The 24,507-nt window shown below is 38.0% G+C and overlaps 1 protein-coding gene across 3 annotated transcripts in view; it reads left to right on the plus strand.

Annotated features, from left to right (window-relative positions):
* Positions 1 to 24,507, plus strand: part of WDR35 (WD repeat domain 35) — a 59,318-nt gene that overhangs the window by 6,307 nt on the left and 28,504 nt on the right. For 2 of the 3 annotated variants that reach the window (XM_081797148.1, XM_081797146.1), the window contains exons 6-12: positions 2,801 to 2,934; positions 3,808 to 3,973; positions 4,107 to 4,252; positions 8,651 to 8,776; positions 12,240 to 12,425; positions 17,335 to 17,367; positions 17,714 to 17,774. In XM_081797148.1, coding sequence (XP_081653274.1) covers positions 2,801 to 2,934; positions 3,808 to 3,973; positions 4,107 to 4,252; positions 8,651 to 8,776; positions 12,240 to 12,425; positions 17,335 to 17,367; positions 17,714 to 17,774 — 852 coding nt within the window. The remainder of the gene's footprint in view (positions 1 to 2,800; positions 2,935 to 3,807; positions 3,974 to 4,106; positions 4,253 to 8,650; positions 8,777 to 12,239; positions 12,426 to 17,334; positions 17,368 to 17,713; positions 17,775 to 24,507) is intronic. The other variant, XM_081797147.1, reaches the window with a different exon arrangement.

Consider the following 24,507-nt stretch of genomic DNA (forward strand, 5'->3'; position numbering starts at 1 on the left):
TAAATGTCTGCCTAGTTATAATTCATTTTTACACTTGTTAGGCTATTTTATTATAAATACATAGATCTTAGTTTCAATAAGTATGTAGGGATATAACAATCTCTGGTTATTTTTAAACAATTGAACTATTGAATATTATTGACATATAACATTAGTTTTATTTTTTATTTTTTTATTATTATTTTTTAAAGATTTTATTTATTTGAGAGAGAGAGAGAGAGCGTGAAAGCACAAACAGTAGGGAGGGACAGAGGGAGAAGCAGACTCCCAGCTGAGCAGGGAGCCCGATATGGGGCTCGATCCCAGGACCCCGAGATCATGACCTGAGCTGAAGGCAGCCGCTTAACTGATGGAGCCACCCAGGCACCCATAACATTAGTTTTAGATGTACAACATAATGATTTGATATTTTTATGTGTTGTGAAATGATCATCTGGTCAGTTTTAAATAGAGCTGAGCATGTTGTTGTTATTGTGTTTTATAGCTTTAAAACCTATGTTTTTCAAATTTTAGTTCATAGGTAACACTGGGGCTTCTGAGAGTCTGTACCTTCATTTTAATGTGAAACTCTATAGAGAAATAATTTATTTCAAAATGATTTCCATTTGTTTTTTTCTAGTGTAACTTCATTTATTCCACAAATGTTTCTGAGAGCTTACAAAGTCACAGCTATAGTTCTAGGCACTAGGTACGACAAAAAATATTTCAGATCTAGAACAGGAGAGATGGATAAGTAACCAGGCAATTACAATGCCTTGTGGTAAGTGTGGAGACAGGGAAAATACAGCAACATATAGTAGAAGTATCTAATTCAGGCTTGGAGGGATCAGGGAAGGCATCCTGGAGGAAGTGATATGTGCTGAGGCATTAGGCACCAGGAAGGTTGGTTTGTAAAGTGTCCTAGGCCTAAGAAATAGCATTTGAGGAGGTCCTCAGGGGTTGAACTTAGCCATGGTTAGGGTATTGAAAAAATTTTGAGTCACTGTAGTATAATATTAAAAGGAGAAGAGTTGTATGTGATGAAATTAGAGACATTAGCAGAAGCCAGATTATGCAGTTTGTAAGTTATACAAGGAGTTGGGATTTAACTTTAAGGGCACTAGGGAGCCAATGAAAGTTTTTAAGAATGGGAGCAGTGTGATCGAATTTGTTCTTTGGAAGCATCTCTGTGACTGCAACATGAAGACTGGAGGGAGGAAAGAAGGATAGGGGGCAGGTGTACCAGTTGGGGAATTACTATGGTAATTCAGGTGAGAGGTGATGGTGGATGGTGGCTGAACCAGGGTAGTGACAAAGAGGCTGGAAGTAAGTGGACATATGCTGGAGATACTTAGGAGCTAGAATAGATAGGGCCTCATTATTGATCAGTTTGGGGATGAGGGGATGGAAGTGTCTAGAATAATAGCCAGTTTTTAGCTTTGACAACTGGATGGATGGCCATGCCATAAAAATAAGGGATGTGGGAGGGGCGCCTGGGTGGCTCAGTCAGTTAAGCGTCTGCCTTCGGCTCACGTCATGATCCCAGGGTCCTAGGATCGAGCCTTACATCAGGCTCCCTGCTCAGTGGGGAGACTGCTTCTCCTTCTCCCATTCCTCCTGCTTGTGCACTCTCTCTCTCTCTCTCTCTCTCTGTGTCAAATAAACAAAATCTTTTAAAAAAATAAGGAATGTGGGAGAAAGACTGATTGTGAGGGAAGATTTCTTTTTTGGACATATTGATTTTGTCATGCTGGAGGACAGCCAAATAAAATATGTCAGACCATAATTACATGTATGCATCTGTGGCTCCGAAATATCTGGGCTAGAGTCATACTTTTGGGAATCACCAGCAGGTAGATGGTAATTTAAACCATTGGAAAGATGAAAAACCTACGGGCCACTGTGGGATAAGAACCTGCAACATAAGTGTTGGAAATAAAGGAGTAAACAAATGCACAGAAACCAGGAAAGAAGGAAGGGGTGGTTAAAGAAAAGCCTGCAGTGGACCTAGCAACATGCCTTAGGGACCTCCTGAAGGTCATCTCTGGACGTGTGGGGTGGAAGCCGGATTGGGTTGGGCTGAGGGTTGAGTGGGAGATGAGGAAGTGGTGACTGCAGGTGTGAACTCTTTGGAGAAGCTTGGCTGGGAGAGGAATGGTGGAAATAGGGTAGTGGCTAGAAGGGCACTTGGGGTCGAGGGAGATGTTCTTTGTTTTATTTGTTTTTATTTGAGGTGGTAGTTTTGAAGGATAGATCTGAGTATATTTAAATACTTGTGAGAAAGGGCCTGGAGAGAAGAGTTTAAAGAGAAAGAGAAAATGTGAATAATCAGTAGAGGGGGATCTTTGCAAAGCTAGGAAGGGCTTAGACCAGAAAGTAGGTGGAGGGATTCACCCTAGGTGGGTGTCTGGTTGGGGATATACCTCTTCCTTTGTTTTGGGGGGCAAAGCAGAAAGGGTTATCATGGATTCAGTTTTGTCCTGAATGTTTGAAAGTGGAAATGAGGGATTTCTTTTTTGAAAGCTTTTATTTTCTTTCCATGGTTGAAGATGAGTTCATCTGTTAATTGGGAGTAAGATCCTAGATTAGAGTTTTGAAGAGAAGGGAGAAAGTTGGAAACAGCTGCTATTTCAAATGTTTAGTAGGATATTTGGCACATAAGAGGTGCTCAGTACATTTTATTGACTGCATAAATTGAGCAAATACATCGTGCTGTGATGAATGTGAGAGCTCTTTAGGGAAACAGAATTTTAGGGCAGTTGTTGGACAATTATGACCTTGAACCTTTAATGAAATAATTATGTTTTATGTTTTATTTTAGGGAATCGCATTTGGGGAAAAGACTTGAAGGGTATACAGTTATGCCATGTAGCATGGTCTGCAGATAGTAAAGTCCTACTTTTTGGAATGGCAAATGGAGAAATACACATTTATGATAATCAGGGGAATTTTATAGTAAGTGTATATATTTTCATATATTCATTAGTTTTGGTTACACAATTTTATATGATTATTTTATGTATCATTCGTATATGTATACACATTTATTATGATGGTTTGTGTCATCAAGAAAGTCTTCATTTCAATTTTTTTTCCAATCATTTAGATTTTTTGATTAAAAAAAAAACCGGGTCGCTTAAAGGTAAATTAATGCTTTTAGTTCAGAATTCTTGGTAACTGGGAAGGACAACATTTCAGTGTATTGAAGCTGAGGGATAATGAGTTGGATGAGGTACAGTTTAATCTTTGTGTCTTCTAATAGCAGAAGCCTAAGTTTACATGAGATACATATTTTTTTTCCAGTGATATTTTTGTAGCAAGCTACTCAAGGTTGTTTGTAAAAAGAATGGAAGACTTAAACAGTAAAGGGCAAAAATCAGGTCCTGGGAAGAAGGCAAAATAGAAGAGGCTCAGCAAGCACAATCTCAAGAAAAACTCTGGCTTTGTGAGATTTAGCTGTGTTTGATCTCTGATCTTACTTATGGGGCAGTTTGGTTTGTCGTGAGGCTGAGGACATTACATAAATCTATTTATTTGCGGAAGTGATAATAGCCAGCTTTTCCATGACACTTTGCTATTTTTGAGGTACTTTCATATACTTGTCATTTAGTCTCATAAATTCTCTGTGAGTTTCTTTTAATCCTCATTTTGCAAAAGGGAAAAACCGAAATTCAGTTGAAGTTGTTTGTCCCAGGGTTGGTAAACCAGTAAGCCATGGGGCTGGCATTTGAAGTCAGATTTTTAAATCCCATTTTCAGTGTTCTTTCTACAGTACTCTATACTGATCTGTTTTAAAAGATGAAATATTAACCTAACTCATTTGTTTAGGTGAAAATGAAACTGAATTGCTTGGTGAATGTCACCGGAGCGATCAGTATTGCTGGGATCCACTGGTACCACGGCACGGAAGGCTACGTGGAGCCAGACTGCCCCTGCCTCGCAATTTGTTTTGACAACGGGAGGTGCCAAATCATGAGACATGAGAATGACCAGAGTATGTAATTTTTCTTTCTTTTTTTTTTTTATGTGGAGAACTTAAAAAATATTTTAAAATTATTCTGAAGATTATACAGTTCTGTAGGCTAAGTATTTTACCACAATTACCTCATTTTTTTCTTTTTGACTAGATCCTGTTTTAATTGACACTGGCATGTATGTGGTGAGTATCCAGTGGAACCACATCGGCAGCGTGTTAGCTGTGGCAGGCTCCCAGAAGGTTGTCACTCAGGATAAAGATGTAAACACTGTGCAGTTTTACACTCCATTTGGTGAGGTAGATGTCTTTTTTCTTTCCTATGTAGCGAGTAATGTAGGGGAAAAAGGTGGAGGAAGCGGTATAAACTTGTCACCTTTTTGAAAAGGGACATTTTGAGTAAAAATGATGGAATAACAGGCATCTTGTCTTTGATTAATGTCCTCACTTCTAAGTCTTGATAGTTGTATTTTATCATGGAATTTAGTTTATCCTCTGTACCTTTAGAAAATGAGCTGTTTCACCTAAGAAATCACTATGCAGTAGTATTTAGAATATTTTCTCTGTGATCTGAATGTGCATCTTTTTTCCTAGCTGGTTTTTTTGTTGTTTTTAATATAATTTAGTTGTTTCAGATTAATATTTTGGATTTTTAATGTGATATATTAAATGTACATAGATGTTAAGCACACATATCTGTCTCTTCCTCCTTCAGACTTTTTTTTTTTTTTTTTAAGATTTTATTTATTTATTTGAGAGAGAGAGTGCAAGTTGGCAGAGGGGCAGAGGGAGAGGGAGAGAATTCCAAACAGATTCCCTTGAGTGTGGAGCCTGATGCAGGGCTTGATCCCAGGACCCTTGAGATCATGATCTGAGCTGAAATTACCAGTTAGACACTTAACCAACTGAGCCACCCAGGCGCCCCTCCCTTCTTCAGTCTTCTAACAGTTTTAATTTGTTGAGGAATAAACAACTATTTTAAGAAAATCTATCTTAATAACTAATCTTAAGTGATGCTACATTAGAATACAAGCATTGTTTTCATAAATGCATGTGTTATCCTTCTTAGTAGTATTATTAATTAAATTTTTTTTTTAGATTTGATTTATTTATTTGAGGGAGAGAAAGAGTGTGCGTGGCAGAAAGGGAGGGGCAAAAGGGGAGGGAGAGGGACAAGCCGACTCCCTGCTGACTGCAGAGCCCAAAGCAGGGCTCTATCTCAGGACCCTGAGATCATGACCTGAGCCAAAATCAAGTTAGTTGCTTAACCTACTGAGCCACCCAGGTGCCCCTAATGAATTTAATTTTTAAGGAGAGTTTTATTGAAGATGTAGTGGAAAATATCAAATAGGAGAGTTAATGTATTGTGAATTTTAAAGAATTTGTAAAGTGAGAACTTAGTAACTAAGCTTAATAATTTTTTGCCTGTTTTATTTTCTGTCTCTAGACTCTATTTAGTCCCTATTGGTTTTTATAAATTCACCATAGACTTCAATAATATGTGTTTTTGCTACATAAAAGCCTTCCCCAGTTGTTTTAATATTTTAAAATACATTTTAATAATTTCTCTGAGGGTAAGAAACGGTATCAGTTCATGCTTTTGAATCAATGTCTCAAAATACCCAGTAGAATGTGATGTAGAGAATAGATTGTACATTGCCAGCTAATATTTTTGGTAGATGTTAAAAGCTAAGGGAAAACTGAAGTATGGTTCTCAAGGTTCCTAACTATTAAAAATCTGAATTCATGGGGCGCCTGGGTGGCTCAGTTAAGCGTCTGCCTTTGGCTCAGGTCATGATCTCATGGTCCTGGGATCGAGGTCTGAGACAGGCTCCCCGCTCAGCAGGGAGTCTTCTTCTCCCTCTCCCTCTGCAGCTCTCCCTGCTTGTGCTCTCTTGCTCTCTCTGTCAAATAAATAAATAGATAGATGGATAGATTAATTAATTAAAAAATATCTTTAAAAAAATCTGAATTTGTTCTTAATTCATGTTCTTTGTTGGTTATTTTTGTCAACCATTGGCTTATTTATCATTATTTTATCTGCTTATTTTTGGTAGTTTAACCTTTTCTAAGTGGAAAAACATGGATTCTAAGGCCTATTTATCTTGCAAAACAGTGTGTTATGTGTTAAATTGACAACTGTAGGTTGGTTTGGCATGCTTGTAATTAAAAGTATCTAGCATAGTTCCTCAGGGTATATTAGTCACTTGGTATTTTTTTGAATGAGTGGATCTTACTTTGGATCTATGTTATTAAGATAGGGAAGGTAACTTAGAAGGAGGTTATCTAAAGGTTTAACCTTAAGGAAACCTCAGGGAAGAATTTGCTTTTGATTCTGAAGGCCTGAGTCTTCTGGTTTTTATACAGTGGTCTTAGCCAGGGAAGGGGATGACAGAGCATGTGATTTGTCATCAGGTTGGCCTGGCTTTGGCTGTGAATTCCATTTCCACAGCGTCGTCTCACTTGGAGAACTTCTTTCACCTCTGAGACTCAGTTTACTTATGTTCTGAAATAAAGGTAATACCTCATGGCACTGTTGTAAAAATTACAGGAGGTAACAATGAGAAAATGCCTACCCCAGGGCTAGGTGAGTGCTTACTACAAGTTGGTTTTCTCTCGGTGTTGCTGCCATCACCTGGCTGGCCTGCAGGGTTGGGAGATGGCCTTATTCTCTTCCCAGTGAGGCTCGTCACTCCTAGGAGTGATGCTGTGAGAGCCTGCCTGCTCCCTCTGGTTTCATGCAGGCAGCAGGACAGACAGAGTGGACCCTCCTAGGTTAAAACATTTTTACCCCCATCGGTTTCCCTGGCAAAATGGAGTTTCATACGTTAAACCTGACTTGCGAGCCTATCTGCTTAAGAACAAGGGACAGCAGTACGATTTATTAAAATTCTTGGGTCTGTCAAAACATAGATTTACAGTATTTTCTTTTTATGGCCACATTAAAATGTCTTTGTATTAATTTATTCACTTGTTAATTTAGCCATAAAATGGGCTATGTTACAGTTAAAGCTGTAAGTTGGTTTGATATCATTGTAATTAAAAGTTTCTAGCATGTCTTCATATATGAAGACATTAGAGTGCATGATACATTTATTTACTTAATAGATATTTATTGAGTACCTGTTTATCAAGCAATCCGTTAAGGGATAGGGACATAAATGTGAATATGATGAAGTTAGTGCTCTCTGGTAGCTCACTTTCTGAATTCTCTGGACCTGTAGAAGGAAGGAAAAGGCAGGAAACAATATTAAAGTTGCATCTTGGAGGATGGAGACTGTGCTCCAGGAGCACAAGGGAGAGTAAGGCTGGGGAGGCAAGGGAGAGGAAAGGAAGATTTCAGGCAGAAGGTCTATTATCCAGGTCAAAAGTTTGGAGGCACAGTAGCCCTCTCATGAGGGAGAACACAGGAATTATGGCTAAATAGTGAGGTACTGAGCCAAAGAGTATAGCTTTGAGCCAAATGGGAAGAGGCATTGTATACTCTGCTAAAGAATGTGATGGTGGGAAGCTATTGATTTTTGAAAATGATTAAACATTTTTTTAAAGCAGGATAAGATAATGATTGGATTTGTGTTCCAGAAAGGTAATTTTGACAGTAGAACAAATATTGAATTTGGGGGGTAAAGGCTGGGAAAGAGAAAAGAGATACAAGGTAAAGATTGCAGTAGACCATTACCATAGTTCATTCAGGAAAGGGGGGAGGGGCAGTGGAGGATAGATGAGAGTGAGAGCAATAGGACTTGGTGACTGATTGGCTATGGAGGATGAAAGAGAGACCAGACTTAAAGATTGCATTTACTACCACAATAATTCATTCATCCCAAGAGGCACAATTTTTTTTTAAAGATTTTATTTTTAAGTAATGTCTACACCCGATATGGGGCTCGAACCCACAACCACCCACTGAGCCAGCCAGGTGTCCCCAAGAAGCAGAATTTTTTACAACTCCAAAATTGGAATGCATCTTTTTTTTTTTTTAATTTATTTATTTATTTATTTGAGAGAGAGAGAGAGAGAGAGAGAGAGCTTGAGAGGGGATAGGGTCAGAGGGAGAAGCAAGCTCCCCGCTGAGCCGGGAGCCCGATGCGGGACTCGATCCCAGGACTCCGGGATCATGACCTGAGCCGAAGGCAGTCGCTCAACCAACTGAGCCACCCAGGCGTCCTGGAATGCATCTTATAATCAAAGTTTTCCTATTTTAATTAGCAGTATGTTTTATTCTTCCTGAGTTATACATAAATATGCATATTTAGATCTCTGGCATCTTGGATTTGATGAAATTTGATACTGAATTCTTTCGCTTTTGTTTGTAAATTTCTCCTATCATAAGTATGTTTTTCATTATAAGAATTCAAGGAAAATGATTTTGAAGTGAGTAGTAACCTTTCACAAAATAATTTTTTTTTTTTTAAGATTTTATTTGCGAGAGAGAGAATGAGAGACAGAGAGCATGAGAGGGAGGAGGGTCAGAGGGAGAAGCAGACTCCCCGCCGAGCAGGGAGCCTGATGTGGTACTTGATCCCGGGACTCCAGGATCATGACCTGAGCCGAGGGCAGTCGCTTAACCAACTGAGCCACCCAGGCGCCCCTCACAAAATAATTTTTATAACACCTTTGATCCCTATGAAGTGATTGGTGGTAATTTATATTTTATTTAATTGTGATATTTTAGGTTAAATATAATTATTTTTTCAGCATTTGGGTACCTTGAAAGTTCCTGGAAAGCAGATGTCTGCACTATCTTGGGAAGGAGGAGGACTGAAAATTGCACTAGCTGTTGATTCTTTTATATATTTTGCAAACATTCGACCTGATTATAAGGTGAGTATTGTGAGCAGTTGTTAAAAAAAAAGCTGTTTTTATTTTTATTTTTTTAAAGATTTTATTTATTCATTTGAGAGAGAATGAGATAGAGAGAGCATGAGAGGGGGGAGGGTCAGAGGGAGAAGCAGACTCCCTGCCGAGCAGGGAGCCCGATGCAGGACTCGATCCAGGGACTCCAGGATCATGACCCGAGCCGAAGGCAGTCGCTTAACCAACTGAGCCACCCAGGCGCCCAAAAAAGCTGTTTTTACTAAACAGTTTTGCTACAGCTCAAAGTATAATGTATGTTTCTTGCATGTGTTCACAGCCACTTGATTTTAGAAATCAGATGAAAGGAGACGTTTTTAGTGTGAAGACTTTAGAACCTGAAAACTTTCCTAGAATACTATACATAACTAATAAAATACCCCTAACAGTCAGGGTCTCAGCAGGAAACAGATGACACACTGAAAAGAATAACTGAAGAGAGACTGATGGAGGGTTTATTACAGAGGTACGGGCATGGCTAATGGGTCCTATAAGGGATGACAACGCAGGCATCCAGGGATTAGCAACAGTGGGCAAGGTAGGAAAGTATTGTTCCTGGAACCCACTAGAGCTGTGGCTGTGCAAGAGGGATTATCCTGTGGGAGCACAGCCTCTGCCGGCTGGCTGTGTAGAAACAGTTTTGGGGAAGAAATACGTCAGCCCATCTCTCTACCTGTTGGTGCCTTCTATTGGCCAGACCCAACTGGAAACCAGAAGGCAAGGTAGCCTATGTGTTGGAGTTCATAGAAGTCAGTCTCCAGGGAACAGCAGGGTAAAAAAAGGCAGCGAGAGAATGGATCAGAAGGGGAAAATGAGAATAAGCAGGATAATACTGATCAATATTTTTAAAAAAGATTTTATTTATTTATTTCTTAGAGAGAGCACAAACGGGGGTGGGAGAGGGAGAAGCAGGCTCCCTGCTTAGCAGGGAGCCCAACACGAGGCTTTCGCCCAGGACCCTGGGATCATGACCTGAGCCGAAGGCTGATGCTTAACGGACTGAGCCACCCAGGTGCCCCAATACTAATCAATATTTTATCTTAAATTTAACATTTGACCCAAAACAAGTTCAGAATATGAGATTACTCAATCTGGTAAACTACTAAGAATATTTACTATGAAAAACTTATTTTATTTTTAAAAGGCAAAGCACCTTGGAGAACTGTCTGATTCTAGGACTAGGGTGGGAAAAATACAGGAGTCTCTGACAGTGCCAGAAAGTAAGCAAGTGCTCAAAACACAAAAGGATAGGGCATACCAAAGAGACAAAGGAGCCAACCTGGAAGAGCTCCCAATGGCCAAAACTGGAACAATTTGAGCAACAAAATAAATGATGTAACTTTGCATTGCAACCAAATTATAAAATAAATGTCCACAAGCAAAAGCTGATCTAAAATAAATTATTTAAATAAATAAATGGAGGAGAAGAAACAAAGCTTCCTTACAGAAGTATTCGAATTACTTAGATGCTACCCCCTCTGGTCCCCGGCTTCCCTAACTTGAACATGAGTTGCATTCAGTGACTCACTTCTGAAGAGCAGGGTATGGAAAGGGGAAAAAAGAACGTCCCCTTACCGTGGAGAGACCTAGCAGACACCACCTTGTCTTGGCGGTCAGGGCTAGTGTCAGCGGCGTCACACAGGTATTGTGTACCCCCTGAGGTGGCACATGAGGAGAGCCCTTCGCTTCTGTCATGGGCTCACTAAAAACTGAGAATCCCAATCTGAGCGGGAGAAAAACACCAGACAAACACAGATTGAAGGATATTCTGCAAAATACCTGACCGGTACTCGTTAAAGCTGTCTAGGTCATTAAAAACAAGGAAAGACTGAGAAATCATCACAGCCCAGAGGATTCTAAGGAGATATGACTACTAAGCATAATGTATGCCAAATAGGATTCCGGGACAGAAAAAGGACATTAAGGAAAAACTAATGAAATCCAAATAAAGCGTGAAATTTAGTTAGTAGGACTGGATCCGTGCTGGTTTCTTAGTGGTGACAAATGTACCACAGTAGTGTAAGATGTTAACAATAGGGAGAGGAGTACAGGGAACTCTGTATTATCCTTGTAACTTTAAAAAGAGTTTTTTTTATAGAGCATGTGTGAGCGGGGGGAGAGGGCAGCTAGGGAGAGGGAGAGAGACAGTCTTAAGCAGACTCCACACTCAGTGCAGAGCCTGACACAGGTCTCGATCTTACAACCCTGAGATCATGACCTGAGCTGAAATCGAGGGACGGACACTTAACCGACTGAGCCACGCAGGTGCCCCATCCTTGTAACTTTTGTATAAATCTAAAATTATTTTATTTTATTTTATTTTTTAAGATTTTATTTATTTATTTGACAGAGAGAGAGAGATAACAAGAGCAGGAACACAAGCGAGGGGAGTGGGAGAGGGAGAAGCAGGCTTCCCGCCGAGCAGGGAGCCTGATGCGGGGCTCGATCCCAGGACCCTGGAATCATGACCTGAGCCGAAGGCAGACACTTAACTACTGAGCCACCCAGGCGCCCCTATAAATCTAAAATTATTTTAAAAAGTTTATTTTAAAAAGTAATCATAGTATAAAAAGTAAATATGCCTTAGTTTTGGATAGTAAACACAGTCATAATAATATCAACTCCGAATACTGATTTATTAAAAATTACACATGAATATATTGGGGGAGTTAGCTCAAGAGAAAGAGGTTCCATTAAGTTCTTTAAGTTCCACTATCTCATACATAAGTGATATGGAGGTAAATAACAAAACAGTCAAAGCTCAGAGTTGTAAATGGCTGCCCCTGGGAGGAAATTAGTCAGTGGGATCTGCATTTTATTTTTGTTTTAAAGAAGCCACATAGAATTATTTGACTCTAAACTATGTGCACATGTTACTTTGGTAAAAACAAATGTAGAAAATGTGGATGGGGAGAAAAGGCAAAGCATCTGTTTTTGAATTTTGGCTTGGGGACCCAGAATATAAACTTTTATTTATTTATTTTTTATTATTATGTTATGTTAATCACCATACATTACATCATTAGGTTTTGGTATAAACTTTTGGTGGGGATCACTCTTCTGTTGTCCCCCCATGCAGCTGGTAATGACTATTGAAAAATCTGAAATTTTCACCACTGAAGCTTAAATCTTACAAATGAAAATGAGGAAAGTTAAATTTATTTTTGTAGTACATTCTTTGTTTGATAACTGTATTGCTTTTAGATTTTGTTGTTGTTATTTCAGTGAGAAAAGGTATTAAGCTGAATGTTCAGTCCTTCTGTCTTCTATTCCTGAAGAAGATATTTGGTCAGCACCAAAAAAACCACATATCTACAGTATATAATAAGATTTTTCTTTTTTTTCTTTTTTCTTTCCCAATGTTAAATGTTCTTTTTCTCTTTCTCTCCCTCTCTTCTTCCCTCCTGTTCTTTGCTCCTTCCTTTCTTCCTAGTGGGGTTATTGCTCAAATACTGTCGTTTATGCTTATACCAGACCTGATCGTCCAGAGTATTGTGTTATCTTTTGGGATACGAAAAACAATGAGAAATATGTTAAATATGTGAAAAGTCTCATTTCTATTACTACCTGTGGAGATTTCTGCATTTTGGCTACAAAAGCTGATGAAAATCATCCTCAGGTGGGTGTTCCTTTATATGTTAAAGCTAAGATGGGTTAACCTCTACCTTCTTAAGCATAGCCTCTGTACTGGTAGGTGCAGCAAAGTATTGGGTCTACTGGCCATGTCTGTCTAGACCTCTGTTTTGGAAAATTATGTGACTCCATTGGTTCTCTGTCCCCTGTTTTTTTTCTCCTATCAGCTAATCCATTAGCATTTCATATTGACCAGGTCAGTATGGAAGCTTTTTGTCTCTGAAATATATTTAAAATGCCATACTCCTTTTCCAAGTTAAAATTCCACAAGGAAAAATGAATATCCAGATGTCTAGTATAAACGCTCAAGAAATTATGTAATGATGACCATTATAACACTTTGGGTAGCTTTGGCACTGAGAAATATACTTTTATTTGGAATTACATTGCTTTAAAAATCAATGTCTCACAGGGTAAAATAAATAATGTAAATAATGCCTTTCTAAAAAGTATGCTAACAATTTAAATATTTGCAGAAACTTATAAATTTTTTTTTAAAAAGGATTACCATTGTCTTTGGCTGGGTTATAAATTATTTTAGCCCGTTAAAAAGTATAGAGTTTTTAGTTTAAGGTGGCCATTTGAACAGCCACCTTTGGCCCTGTTCTCTCCTGAAACTCACAAAACAACAATAAAGGTATTTTTTAAAAAGTCATAAGCCCATAGGGACCAGAAAGGGAGAGGAAATGGCAACATAGTTTTAGAGGTTAAAGAGTAGGTGGATTAGTGGTAATTACCTTAGCAGACCTAGGAAAGCTGAATCCTAAGTCATCAATGGAGAAAGCAAAGAAGAAACCAGTTTTCATCCCAGAATCCTGAAGAGACACAGGACTTAATGGTACCTGGTAGGAGAAAGAAACGAATGGAAAAACAATTTGGAAGTAATAGAGATTATGCAAGAAGGAGAAAATTAAAAACAAAACATATAAAGAGTCCTGCCTGAAGAATCTGACCAGTTCAAGAGAAGAGACCTCTTAAAGTTACTCCTGTGGGGAGTCACCGGGGAAAGCTCCCTGCCCCATCACCTTACTGTGAAGACCAGAGTCATGGGGCTCACTCATAAACAAATAGATTCCAAACAACTTTTTAGTGTCATACTCTTAAATAGAAGCAGATAGACAAGGATTGTCAGACATTTGAGAAAAGCATCTCATTTAACAGACACAAAAAAATAAACACAAGGAGAAAAGAATTGGGAGGAAGCAGAGACTATGCAGGGAGGAGAACAATGCAGAATAATTTCAAATTCTCTTCCTAGAGTTAAGAGATACTACATCCATAAAAGAAGGAAGGAATGCTATAGAAAAGGAAGTTTTTGGAAATTATGATAACAGCAATGAAAAATTTGGCAGAGGGGTTAGAAGATAAAATGAAGGAAAACTCCTGTAAAGCGGAACAAAAAGACAAGGAAATGGAAAACAGGAGTGAATAGATAAGAAAATCAAAGGACCAGACCTGGAAGTTCAGTGAACAGGCAAAGTGGAAGAGAGTAATTCTGAAGAAAATATTCAAGAAAATTTCCCTTGACTTTCTAGATTGAAAGTGCCTAGCTCAGTGAATGGAAATATTTCTACATCAAGGCACATCGTTGTGAACTTTCAGAACACTGGGGATAGAAAAATCCTATAAGCTTTCAGAAAAACAGACTTCATAGGGTCAGGTGTCATCATGGCATTCAACTTGTCAACAGCAATACTTTGGAGAATTGCTTTTGAAATTTTGAGGGAAAATGATTTCCCATCTTGAATTCTATATGTTAAGCAAACTATGAATTACAGTGAAGGTAGGAGACAGATTATGCTTCCAGCATGAAGGTTTTGGACAAGATGGTGTTGCCTGTCCAGGTCTCTGCTCATCAATCTCGGCCACTGCTCTGCCTGTTCCTCGGCATTGCCTACGGAGCCAAGCTCAAGTTACCTGAAACCTCGGGCAGAAGAGGAAAGGAGGAGAGCAGCTGAGGAGAAAAAGAAGCAGGATGAACAGAATGGGTTGAGAGAGAACTGGCAGAAGCCCAAGAGGACAGCATACTAAAGTGAGCCTGCCTTTCTCTGGAATGGAGTGGATGAATAAAGCTTCCTGTGTTGTGTGAAAAAATAAAATAAAATGAGGGTAGGGGAAAGACATTTTTAGATGTACAAGGTCACCAAAAATTTATCTTCAAGCTTTCTTATCTTAGTTACTTCAGGATATGGCCAACCAAAATGAGGACTAGACCAAAAAAGATGAAACTGGATAACCCGACAGCAATGGTGAAGAGTGGTACCAGCTGACAGTGTGTGGCATGCCTAGCACGTCATCAGATGACAGCACGTCATATGGCTCCAAAGGAAACTCAAGATGAAATTAATAGAACACTTAATGTGGTTGAACCCTTGAGAGGAGACACATACCTGGGAGGTAACTGGGGACTTAAGTTAGTAATCAATACAGAGAAACTAGCAAAGAGAAAAAAATAAAGACAATTACCAACCACAGGGAAAGCAAAATGCACTTGAAAGGAGAATAAATCGTGACATACTTAAAACTCAGCTATGAATAACACTTACATAGTCAAAATGATGTTTTTTAAATGGATTTTTTTAGTTAAATGGATTTTTAATTAAAAAGAGCCTTTTATTTGGTGCTTAATGACCATATTAACCCCTAAAATTCTGATCTAACAAAATGGTAGGTGGGAAGCTGGAGGCATAGGGGTGTGCGCTGTGTTGGGGGCTGGGAAGGGGGCTGAAAGAGAGTTACATACCTATCTGTGATAGTGGGAAGTCAGTAGAGAATGTCCCAGATCTAAACAGAACAAAACAAGAAGTAGCATCATAAACACATTATTTAGGTTTGTGGAGGTAAATATCAAAAGGATGAGTTAAAGGAGCTGAAAGTTGTTACTTCAGGGAGCAGAAAATGGGAAGTTAGTGGGGAACTTCTATTTTTAATAAGTCTTATGGAACTACTTCATTCTTTAACCTTGAGCATGTAGATTATATGTGGATTAAAAAATACACATTATTTGTGGTACTTTGTGGCAGTAAATCAGCTTATTTTAAGTAGTAGAAGAATAAATTATATTTCGGTACAATTTTTGTCATTTAGTTTCTTAAAAATTTTTCTTAAACATTTTTTCCTTAAATTTTTAATTGTATTTATTTTTAAAAGATTTTATTCATTTTTATTTTATTTTTTTAAAGATTTTATTTATTTGACACAGAGAGAGAGAGGGATAGTGAGAGAGAGAGCACAAGCGGGGGGAGCGGCAGGCAGGCTGAGGGAGAGGGAGAAGAAGGCTCCCCATAGAGCAAGGATCCCGATGTGGGGCTTGATCCCAGGATCCTGGAATCATGACCTGAGCTGAAGGCAGCTGCTTAACCGACTGAGCCACCCAGGCACCCCTATTTATTTATTTTTAGAGAGAGAGAGAAACCTGTGTGCCTGCATGTGAGCGGGGTCGAGGGAAGGGGGGGAAGGGCAGAGGGAGAAGGAGAGAATCTCAAGCCAACTCTGCTCTCAGCATGAAGCCCGATGCAGGGCTTGACCCCAGGACCCTGAGATCATGACCTGAGCATGAGGACTCAGAAATCGAGTCAGATGCTCACCTGACTGAGCCACCCAGGTGCCTCTAAATTTTTAACTTTAATTCCAGTATTATTATTATTATTTTTTTTTTTTTGAAAAGTCCAGGAAGGAGAGTGTTTCTTTCTTTCTTTTTTTTTTTTTTTTTAAAGAATTTATTTATCTGACAGAGAAAGACACAGCGAGAGAGGGAACACAAACAGGGAGTGGGAGAGGGAGAAGCAGACTCCCCGCCGAGCAGGGAGCCCGATGCGGGACTCGATCCTGGGACTCCAGGATCATGACCTGAGCCGAAAGCAGTCGCTTAACCAACTGAGCCCCCATACAGTGTTATATTAGTTTCAGGTGTACAATATAGTAATTCAACAATTCTGTACATGACTCAGTGCTCATTATGATAAGTGTACTCTTAATCTCCTTTACCTATTTCCTCCCCACCCCCCCACGCCCCGGTAGCCATCAGTTTGTTCTCTATAGTTAAGAATGTGTTTCTTGCTTTGTCTCTCTCTTTTTTTTCTTTGCTCATTTGTTTTGTTTCTTAAGTTCCACATATGAGTGAGATCATATGGTGTTTGTCTTTCTCTGATTTATGTCGCTTAGCATTATACTCAGTAGCTCCATCCATGTTGTTGCAAATGGCAGGATTTCATTCTTTTTGATGGCTGAGTAATATTCCATTGCATGTATCTATACACCACATCTTCTTTATCCATTCATCTATTGATGGAGACTTGGGCTGCTTTCATAGTTTAGCTGTTGTAAATAATGCTGCAGTACACATAAGGGTGCATTTATCTCTTTGAATTCGTGTTTTTGTATTTTTTGGGTACTCAGTAGTGTAGATTCCCGGATCATGGGCTGGCTCTATTTTTAAGTTTTTGAGGACCCTCCATACTGTTTTCCAGCAGTGTGGCTGCACCAGTTTGCATTCCCACCGACAGTGCCTAAAGATCCATTTAGTTTATATTTATGAAATCAAAGAAGTTTTACTTAAGCTGAAAAAAGAGAGAGAAAGACTATATGTAAATAGTACATAGAGAATTGGTTTATTTGAAATCATTCTTTTCAGGAGAATATCTAAGTAAAACAGTATTCTTAGCACAAGATAATAGAAAAGGTAACTGAGAGTAAAATTAAATTATCACTTTAGAATGATATGGTGTAAAGTGTGCATTATACTTGATTATTTTCCTTAATATTAATTATTGGTAATTGTGTTTGTGCTAACTAGTGGGCATTGTAAGTCATTTTTCACTAGATTGGATTATATTTTTTTCTGAGTTAACTGATTTTTTCTGAATTTCTCATGTCCTTTTTATATTGCTTCAAAGGAGGAGAACGAGATGGGAACATTTGGTGCAACGGTAACAAATTAAATTAGTTCTTTTATAGCTGATCACAGGATGAAAATGAGTTTTGAGGTTACAGCTGATCAGAAGTTTTAGAAGTGTAAATAATGAAAAGTAGCCAGTGTACTTGCGTTTCTTAGGTGGCCTCTTAAAAACCACAATGTTCCTTTATATTGAGAAATCAGCCTTGGTTTAATTTTAATTCATGTTTCTTTATGTTTAATGCTGTAGATTATATTCTTTGCACTTAACAATTTTATCAGTTATTTCCCAGTTGTGATACTAAGCATGATATCTTAAGCATTGTTTCCTTTATTTTAAAGAAGCAGGAGCTCTGATACTCTTTGTTTTTTGTTCACAGTTTGTGCTTGTTCTTTGTAATTCTATTGGCACACCTTTGGATCCCAAGTATATTGATATTGGTAAGGAAATGTTAATGTCTATTCCTTTTTTAATCAATCTTTATTTGTAACACTAATTTAAAAACCTAACAATGGTATTATTAATTAAAATGGTATTCTCCAAGATAAGGATGACCATTCTTCCTGGTTTGCCAAGTCTAGCACCAGTTTATGCCTATTGTCGTGGTAAAATTATTAATAATGCTCCACTTCACTGTTAGAAGTATCCTGTTTAATACAATAAATTATAGGTTACTGTATCTAAAAGCCACAGTAATCTCATGAATGCTATACTGCCATCATTTGCTTTCAATGGGAAATATAATTGTATAGGAATTGGTATGCAGCATAAGGATTAGCATGTAATAAACTGAGGATTGTAGAAAGGATTTTGCTGTTAAACCACTTTTATTATTAATAAACTGCTTGTAAATACCTCTCTCCCATAAAAACACTTTAGCTGCTTGTAAAAGTGCATTTGCTCTTTCCAGATTTTTCTAATGAAATCAGTCAGTTAATAGGGACAGCTTTCACAAATTCCTTTTTGTTTTCAGAAGACATTTGTTACTTTAGATTTACCATTTCTTCTAGCTAACAGCTATGAAAGTCGCCATTAAAAAATTGCACATCTTACTCTTAAGTTTTTTTGTTAAAAATCATTACCAAATATTTCGTTGCCGTTTCACTGCAACTTCCAAAAGTAACATTTTTTTTTAAGTGTGGTAGTTTATTGAATATGGTATTAGAAAAGTTATTAGATTTCAAAAATTGAAAACCCATTGAATTATTTTCTGAATCTGAGAGCTCGTCATTTTTTTTTTTAGATTTCATGTTCAATCTTAATCAGATGTTAGTGTCTGTCTTCTAAGTATATTTTGCTAAACTCTTTGGGTGATACAAGCAAATGAGAGAAATACTTACTGGCTTCAAGGATTTTATATTCTCTGTTCAGGGTCTTGGTAACTCACTTTTATATAGTGAAACTTTTCAGCTTCATGTCTTACGTTCATTGTTACTTAGGTATATGTTTATATATGTGCACACATGTATATGTTAGTGTTCCTTATTAAAAGTTTTCACTTAAAATTATTACAGATTCTTGTTACATGAATGTCTTCTGTTAGAAACATAATAGTCTTTAAGGTGTGAATTCTGTCAGTCTTTAGATTATAGGCTTTTTCTTTTGATATCAAAAGTTTTAACATAGAATAATGATGATAGGGTTAGCCTCAAAGTAATTTTAATCACAGGTAGTCTTTTTTTTTTTTTTTCATAAAGCCAGATGTCAATCCTTCACCTTCATAAAATGGCCAATACTTGAGGGCATGATTATTTGTATTTTTGAGTCTCGAAACTTTTTTTTTTTTTTTTGCAGTCTCGCTGGTTGAAATTTTAACAAACAGTTCTTTCATTGGTCTGCAGTAAACCCAGCCAAGGACTCAACATTTTTGTTTCATACATATCCTGTAAAATTCCTTTTTTCAGTTTGTATGCCAAATTTTCATGAGGGCCAGAGGCGAAAATGAAAAAAGTATGTAACTGATGTTTTTCTGGAAAGTGTAATTTTTGTTGTGCTACCTACTCTTCCTCCTGACAAACTCTATAGGAACTTTTTTTTTTTTTTTTTTAAAGATTTTATTTATTTATTTGACAGAGAGAGACACAGCGAGAGAGGGGGGAGTGGGAGAGGGAGAAGCAGGCTCCCTGCAGAGCAGGGAGCCCGATGTGGGACTCGATCCCAGGACCCTGGGATCATGACCTGAGCCGAAGGCAGTCGCTCAACCGACTGAGCCACCCAGGCGCCCTCTATAGGAACTTTTTTAAAGAACTTTATACATTATTATAGAAGTTTAGTCCGTGGAACTCTTGTTCTGTACATGAAGGAGTTAGGTGCCCGTTTTTGGTGCTCTTCCTTTGCTTCCTTAAAATACCTTTGGCGCACTTCTATTCACAGTACTGCTTTTTACTCTGCACTGTGATTATCGATGTTCTTGTTAGTCTTCCCCACAAGATTTTGAGCTTCTTAAAGATCTATGTCTTACTCATTTCTGTATCTCCTCTACCTAACTCTATGCCTGCCCCATAACAAATGTTTATTGAACATATGGAAAATACTTATTTTCTATCATGAAAATAGAAAATGATAATTCATTTATTTAGCAAACCTTCAGTGAGTTTCAGGTCCTGCACCGGGTATCTGGAGTTATAAGAAATTGACTTTGAAACTTCCTGTAGGATATTTAAACAAATAATGAAATATAGTTACTCAGTTGAACACTGGCTTACTGCTCCTCATCTGTGTGCTAGGATAAGTGGATGTTGGTGAGTAAGGACAGCAGGGACATCTTTCCTACTTAGAGACAGTTTCATTTGACCTGAATTTTGAAGGATAAGTATTTCTTCAGGTGACTTTTTAAGGAGAGAAAACAGCATTTGCAGAGGATTGGAGGCATGGAAAGTGCCTGAAAGTACCAGGTGCCTGTACTTTGGCCATTTTGGTGAGAGCATGTCGGTGGCTTTCCAATGATGGTCTCTAACACATGCACTGAGTCCTCCATATAATCTAGAAAAAGGCAATTTGATGAAAACATGTCAGTGCAATTTCAGTTTACCAGCTCTTTAAGGGGCTGAGAAATGAATAGGAAAGTAGGGGAACATTACAGATGTAGACATTTATTTCAGGCCTCAGCATTAAAATATTACAAGCAGGTTTTACTTATATGTGAGTTCCTAGATTGTTTTATTTTATATCCTTGCTTGCCTAGTAACTACTCCTCCTTAGTGTTACAAAGTTCAGTTAATGGAAGCATAATTTTTTTTTATTAGTTTCAGAGGTAGAATTTAGTGATTCATCAGTTGCATGTAATACCCAGTGCTCATTATATCAAGTGCCCTCCTTAATGCCCATCACCCAATTATCCCTTCCCCCCACCCACCTCCCCTCCAGCCACCCACAATTTGTTTCCTAGAGTTCAGCGTCTCTTATGTTTTGCCTCCCTCTCAATTTTCATCTTATTTTATTTTTCCTTCCCTTTCCCTATGTTCATTTGTTTTGTTTCTTAAATTCCACATATGAGTGAAATCATATGGTATTTGTTTTTCTCTGACTGACTTATTTTGCTTAGCATAATACCTTCTAGTTCCTTCCATTGTCATTGCAAATGGTAAGATTTCATTCTTTTTGATGGCTGAGTAATGTTCCATTATGTGTGTGTGTGTGTGTGTGTGTGTGTGTATATATACCACGTCTTCTTTATCCATTCATCTGTCGATGGACATCTGGGCTGCCCCTTCAAATCACTATGTTTGCATCCTTTTTTTTTTTTTTTTTAAGATTTTATTGATTTATTTGACAGAGAGAGACACAGCGAAAGAGGGAACACAAGCAGGGGGAGTGGGAGAGGGAGAAGGAGAAGCAGGCTTCCCGCCGAACAGGGAGCCCGATGCGGGGCTCGATCCCAGGACCCTGGGACCACGACCCGAGCCGAAGGCAGACGCCTAACCGACTGAGCCACCCAGGCGCCCCGTATGTTTGCATCCTTTGCATAAATACCTAGTAATGCAATTGCTGCATCATAGGATAGCTCTATTTTTAACTTTTTGAGGAACCTCCATACTGTTTTCCAGAGTGGCTGCACCAGTTTGCATTCCCACCAAGAGTGTAAGAGGGTTCCCCTTTCTCCACATCCCTGCCAACATCTGTCATTTCCTGACTTGTTCATTTTAGCCATTCTGACCCGTGTGAGGTGGTATCTCATTATGGTTTTGATTTATATTTCCCTGATGCCAAGTGATGTTGAGCATTTTTTCATGTGTCTATTGGCCATTTGTATGTCTTCTTTGGAGAAATGTCTGTTCATGTCTTTTGCCCATTTTTTGAGTGGATTATTTGTTTTTTTGGGTGTTGAGTTTGGTAAGTCTTTATGGATCTTGGATACTAGCCCTTTAACTGATATGTCATTTGTAAATATCTTCTCCCACTCTGTAGGTTGCTTTTAGTTTTGTTGACTGTTTCCTTTGCTGTGCAGAAGCTTTTTATTTTGATGAGGTCCCAATAGTTCATTTTTGCTTTTGTTTCTTTTGCCTTTGGAGACATGTTTAGCAAGAAGTTGCTGTGGCTGATGTCAAAGAGGTGCCTGTGTTCTTCTCTAGGATTCTGATGGATTCCATCCATTTTGAGTTTATTTTTGTGTATGGTGTAAAAGAGTGATCCAGTTTCATTCTTCTGCATGTGGCTGTCCAATTTTCCCAACACCATTTGTTGAAGAGACTGTCATTTTCTTAAAAATTTTTTTCCCAATAATCATTCTAGATATTTGAAATTTTTTTGTAGATAATGAATAGTTGAGAAGGGCGTGGAGTGCTTTTATCCTGGTTGTGTTCTTTTTCTAAAATGTTCTATCTGTTAAAATTTGGATTCTTAACTTTTTCCTGGAGGCTTAGTTCTAGGAAACTAAGAATGAATCCACCTGGATGGGTTGGATCTTTTAATGAATATCTAGCATAATTTTTGTAGGTAGGATTATCTACCTATATGAATTTGCTGAAATTACTACCCTACTGATTCAAAAGAATGTATGTTTCAGATACATTTGTATTTGTTTTTTATATTGACTGGTGGGTTTGTGTGTGATTTTATTATAAAAACCTATGTAGGTAATAAAAGTAAAGAAAATAATAGTAACCACATCTAATACTTATTAACCCTTAATGAGAAGCATGATGCCATAGTGGTTAAGGACACAGCTTCTGGAGCCAGTTTAACTGGGCTTGTGTCCCACCTTTTCCCACTTTCCAGCTGTGTGTTCAGCAAGTTATTTAACTCCTCCATCTTTCTTTGTCTTCATCTGCTACATGGGGATAATAATGCCTACCTCAAGGAGTAGTTGTGTGAGTGAGAATAGATACTATGGAGTATTTTCATTATATATTAATACAATTATATATTATATGTAACTATGTGATTATAATTAGTATATTACAATATGTACCTGGTATATATATACATTTAAAATTCAATAAATATTGGCTTTGAAGTGATTATTAAGCCTTTATTCTATTCCAGGCACTGTACTATGCTTTATGTTTACTATCTCTTTTAATCTTTAAGCAGCTGTATAAGGTTGGTATTATTATCATCTTCAGTTGCAGTGAGTAAACTGAGGTTCAGAGAGAATAAGTGATTTTTCTAAGGCCACAGAGTTAAGCAAGAACCTGTTGCTTTAATCCCAAAGTCTGACTCTTTCCATGAACCACTAACATTTTACTTTTGAATTAATCAGGCTAACGATTAGTTATTGTGATTATTTAGGATGTATCAGAAAGGAACAGGGGTGCCTGGGTGGCTCAGTCAGTTAAATGTCTGCCTTGGGCTCAGGTCATGATCCCAGGGTCCTGGGATTGAGTCCCACTTCAGGCTCCCTGCTCAGCGGGAGCCTGCTTCTCCCTCCTTCCCGCTTGTGCTATCTCTTGCTATCTCTGTCACTATCTCTCTCAAATAAATAAAAAATCTTAAAAAAAAAAAAAAGGAACATGAATATAATTTAGTTGTAGGTAAACAGTGGATAGAGGAATGCTTTTATATGCTTAAGAAAAATTGTATTATTAGAAAGTAGTTTAAAAGTTTGTGAGCTTCCTTTAAATCACACTAAGGGCATAATAGTTGGCATTAGATAATGTGTCTGTGGTAGAATTTACTAAACATTTAGCAAAGGTCTTAGGATTTAGTGAAGAGCCGGGGTCAGAGAAAGCTGAGCAAAGCCTGGGCCTGGCGTGCTCATTCATCCCACTCCGCACTCCCCAGGGCTTTGCTCCCCTTCTCCAGGACTGCCTTTCAACCGCTTGTTCCCTACAGGAAAGGCTTTTGGCTCCCTCTAGAGTTCAACAATAGTATGTGTTTTGAATAGAACAATCTTGACAATTGTAATGAAAAAGTTTTTTTTTTTAGTATGATTCAAGTAACTGAATTACTTAGCATATAAAAATTCTTGAATTTGAAACCCAAAGTTGGTACTCTACTTAATTAACATTTTACCATTCGTCTGGTTTCTAATTCTTTGTCCACTTTCTAAGTCTCTTCCTGCCTTAAATATCTTCTTGGACTGTGGCAAGAGCTCCCTAAATGGTAGAGCTACTACTGACACCATTCCTTTATTCTGGCCGTACGAGTACTTTGCTTAATATTTAATAAAACATAAGTTTTACACTATTCTCATTATTCATGAGTTTAGAAAACAGGTACTAAAGTGATCTTTTATGAAGGATTTTTTTGTTTGTTTTTACATATTTTGTGTGAATGTGTGTGCTTACTTTTATGGTGTTTAGTTTGTTTTGCGACCATGGGCAAGTTATTTTACTTCTTTATTCCTCCATTTAAAAATTTTTGAGATAGATTTGATAAGACTGTGTCATCAAAGGGTACACAGTAGGAGCTAATTAAATGTTCTTTAAGAAACAGAACAGAAAGGAGCACCTGGGTGGCCCAGTTGGTTAAATATCTGCCTTCAGCTCAGGTCATGATCCCAGGATCCTGGGACCAAGCCCTGGGTAGGGCTCTCTGCTTAGTGGGGAGCCTGCTATGGCCCCTGCTTGTGCTCTCTCTCTTTCTCTCTCTCTGTCAAATAAATAAAATCTTCAAAAAAAGAAAAACATGAAAAAGAGGAAAAAAAGTTACATGTTTAGGAGAATATTTCTGAAATTAGGAAGGAACTTTGGAGAATTTTCTTTCCTAAATTAATGAGGAAATATAAGACGT

The sequence above is a fragment of the Leptonychotes weddellii genome, chromosome 10 (assembly GCF_054177405.1).
Source record: "Leptonychotes weddellii isolate Sample4059 chromosome 10, ASM5417740v2, whole genome shotgun sequence".
Lineage (NCBI taxonomy): Eukaryota > Metazoa > Chordata > Mammalia > Carnivora > Phocidae > Leptonychotes > Leptonychotes weddellii.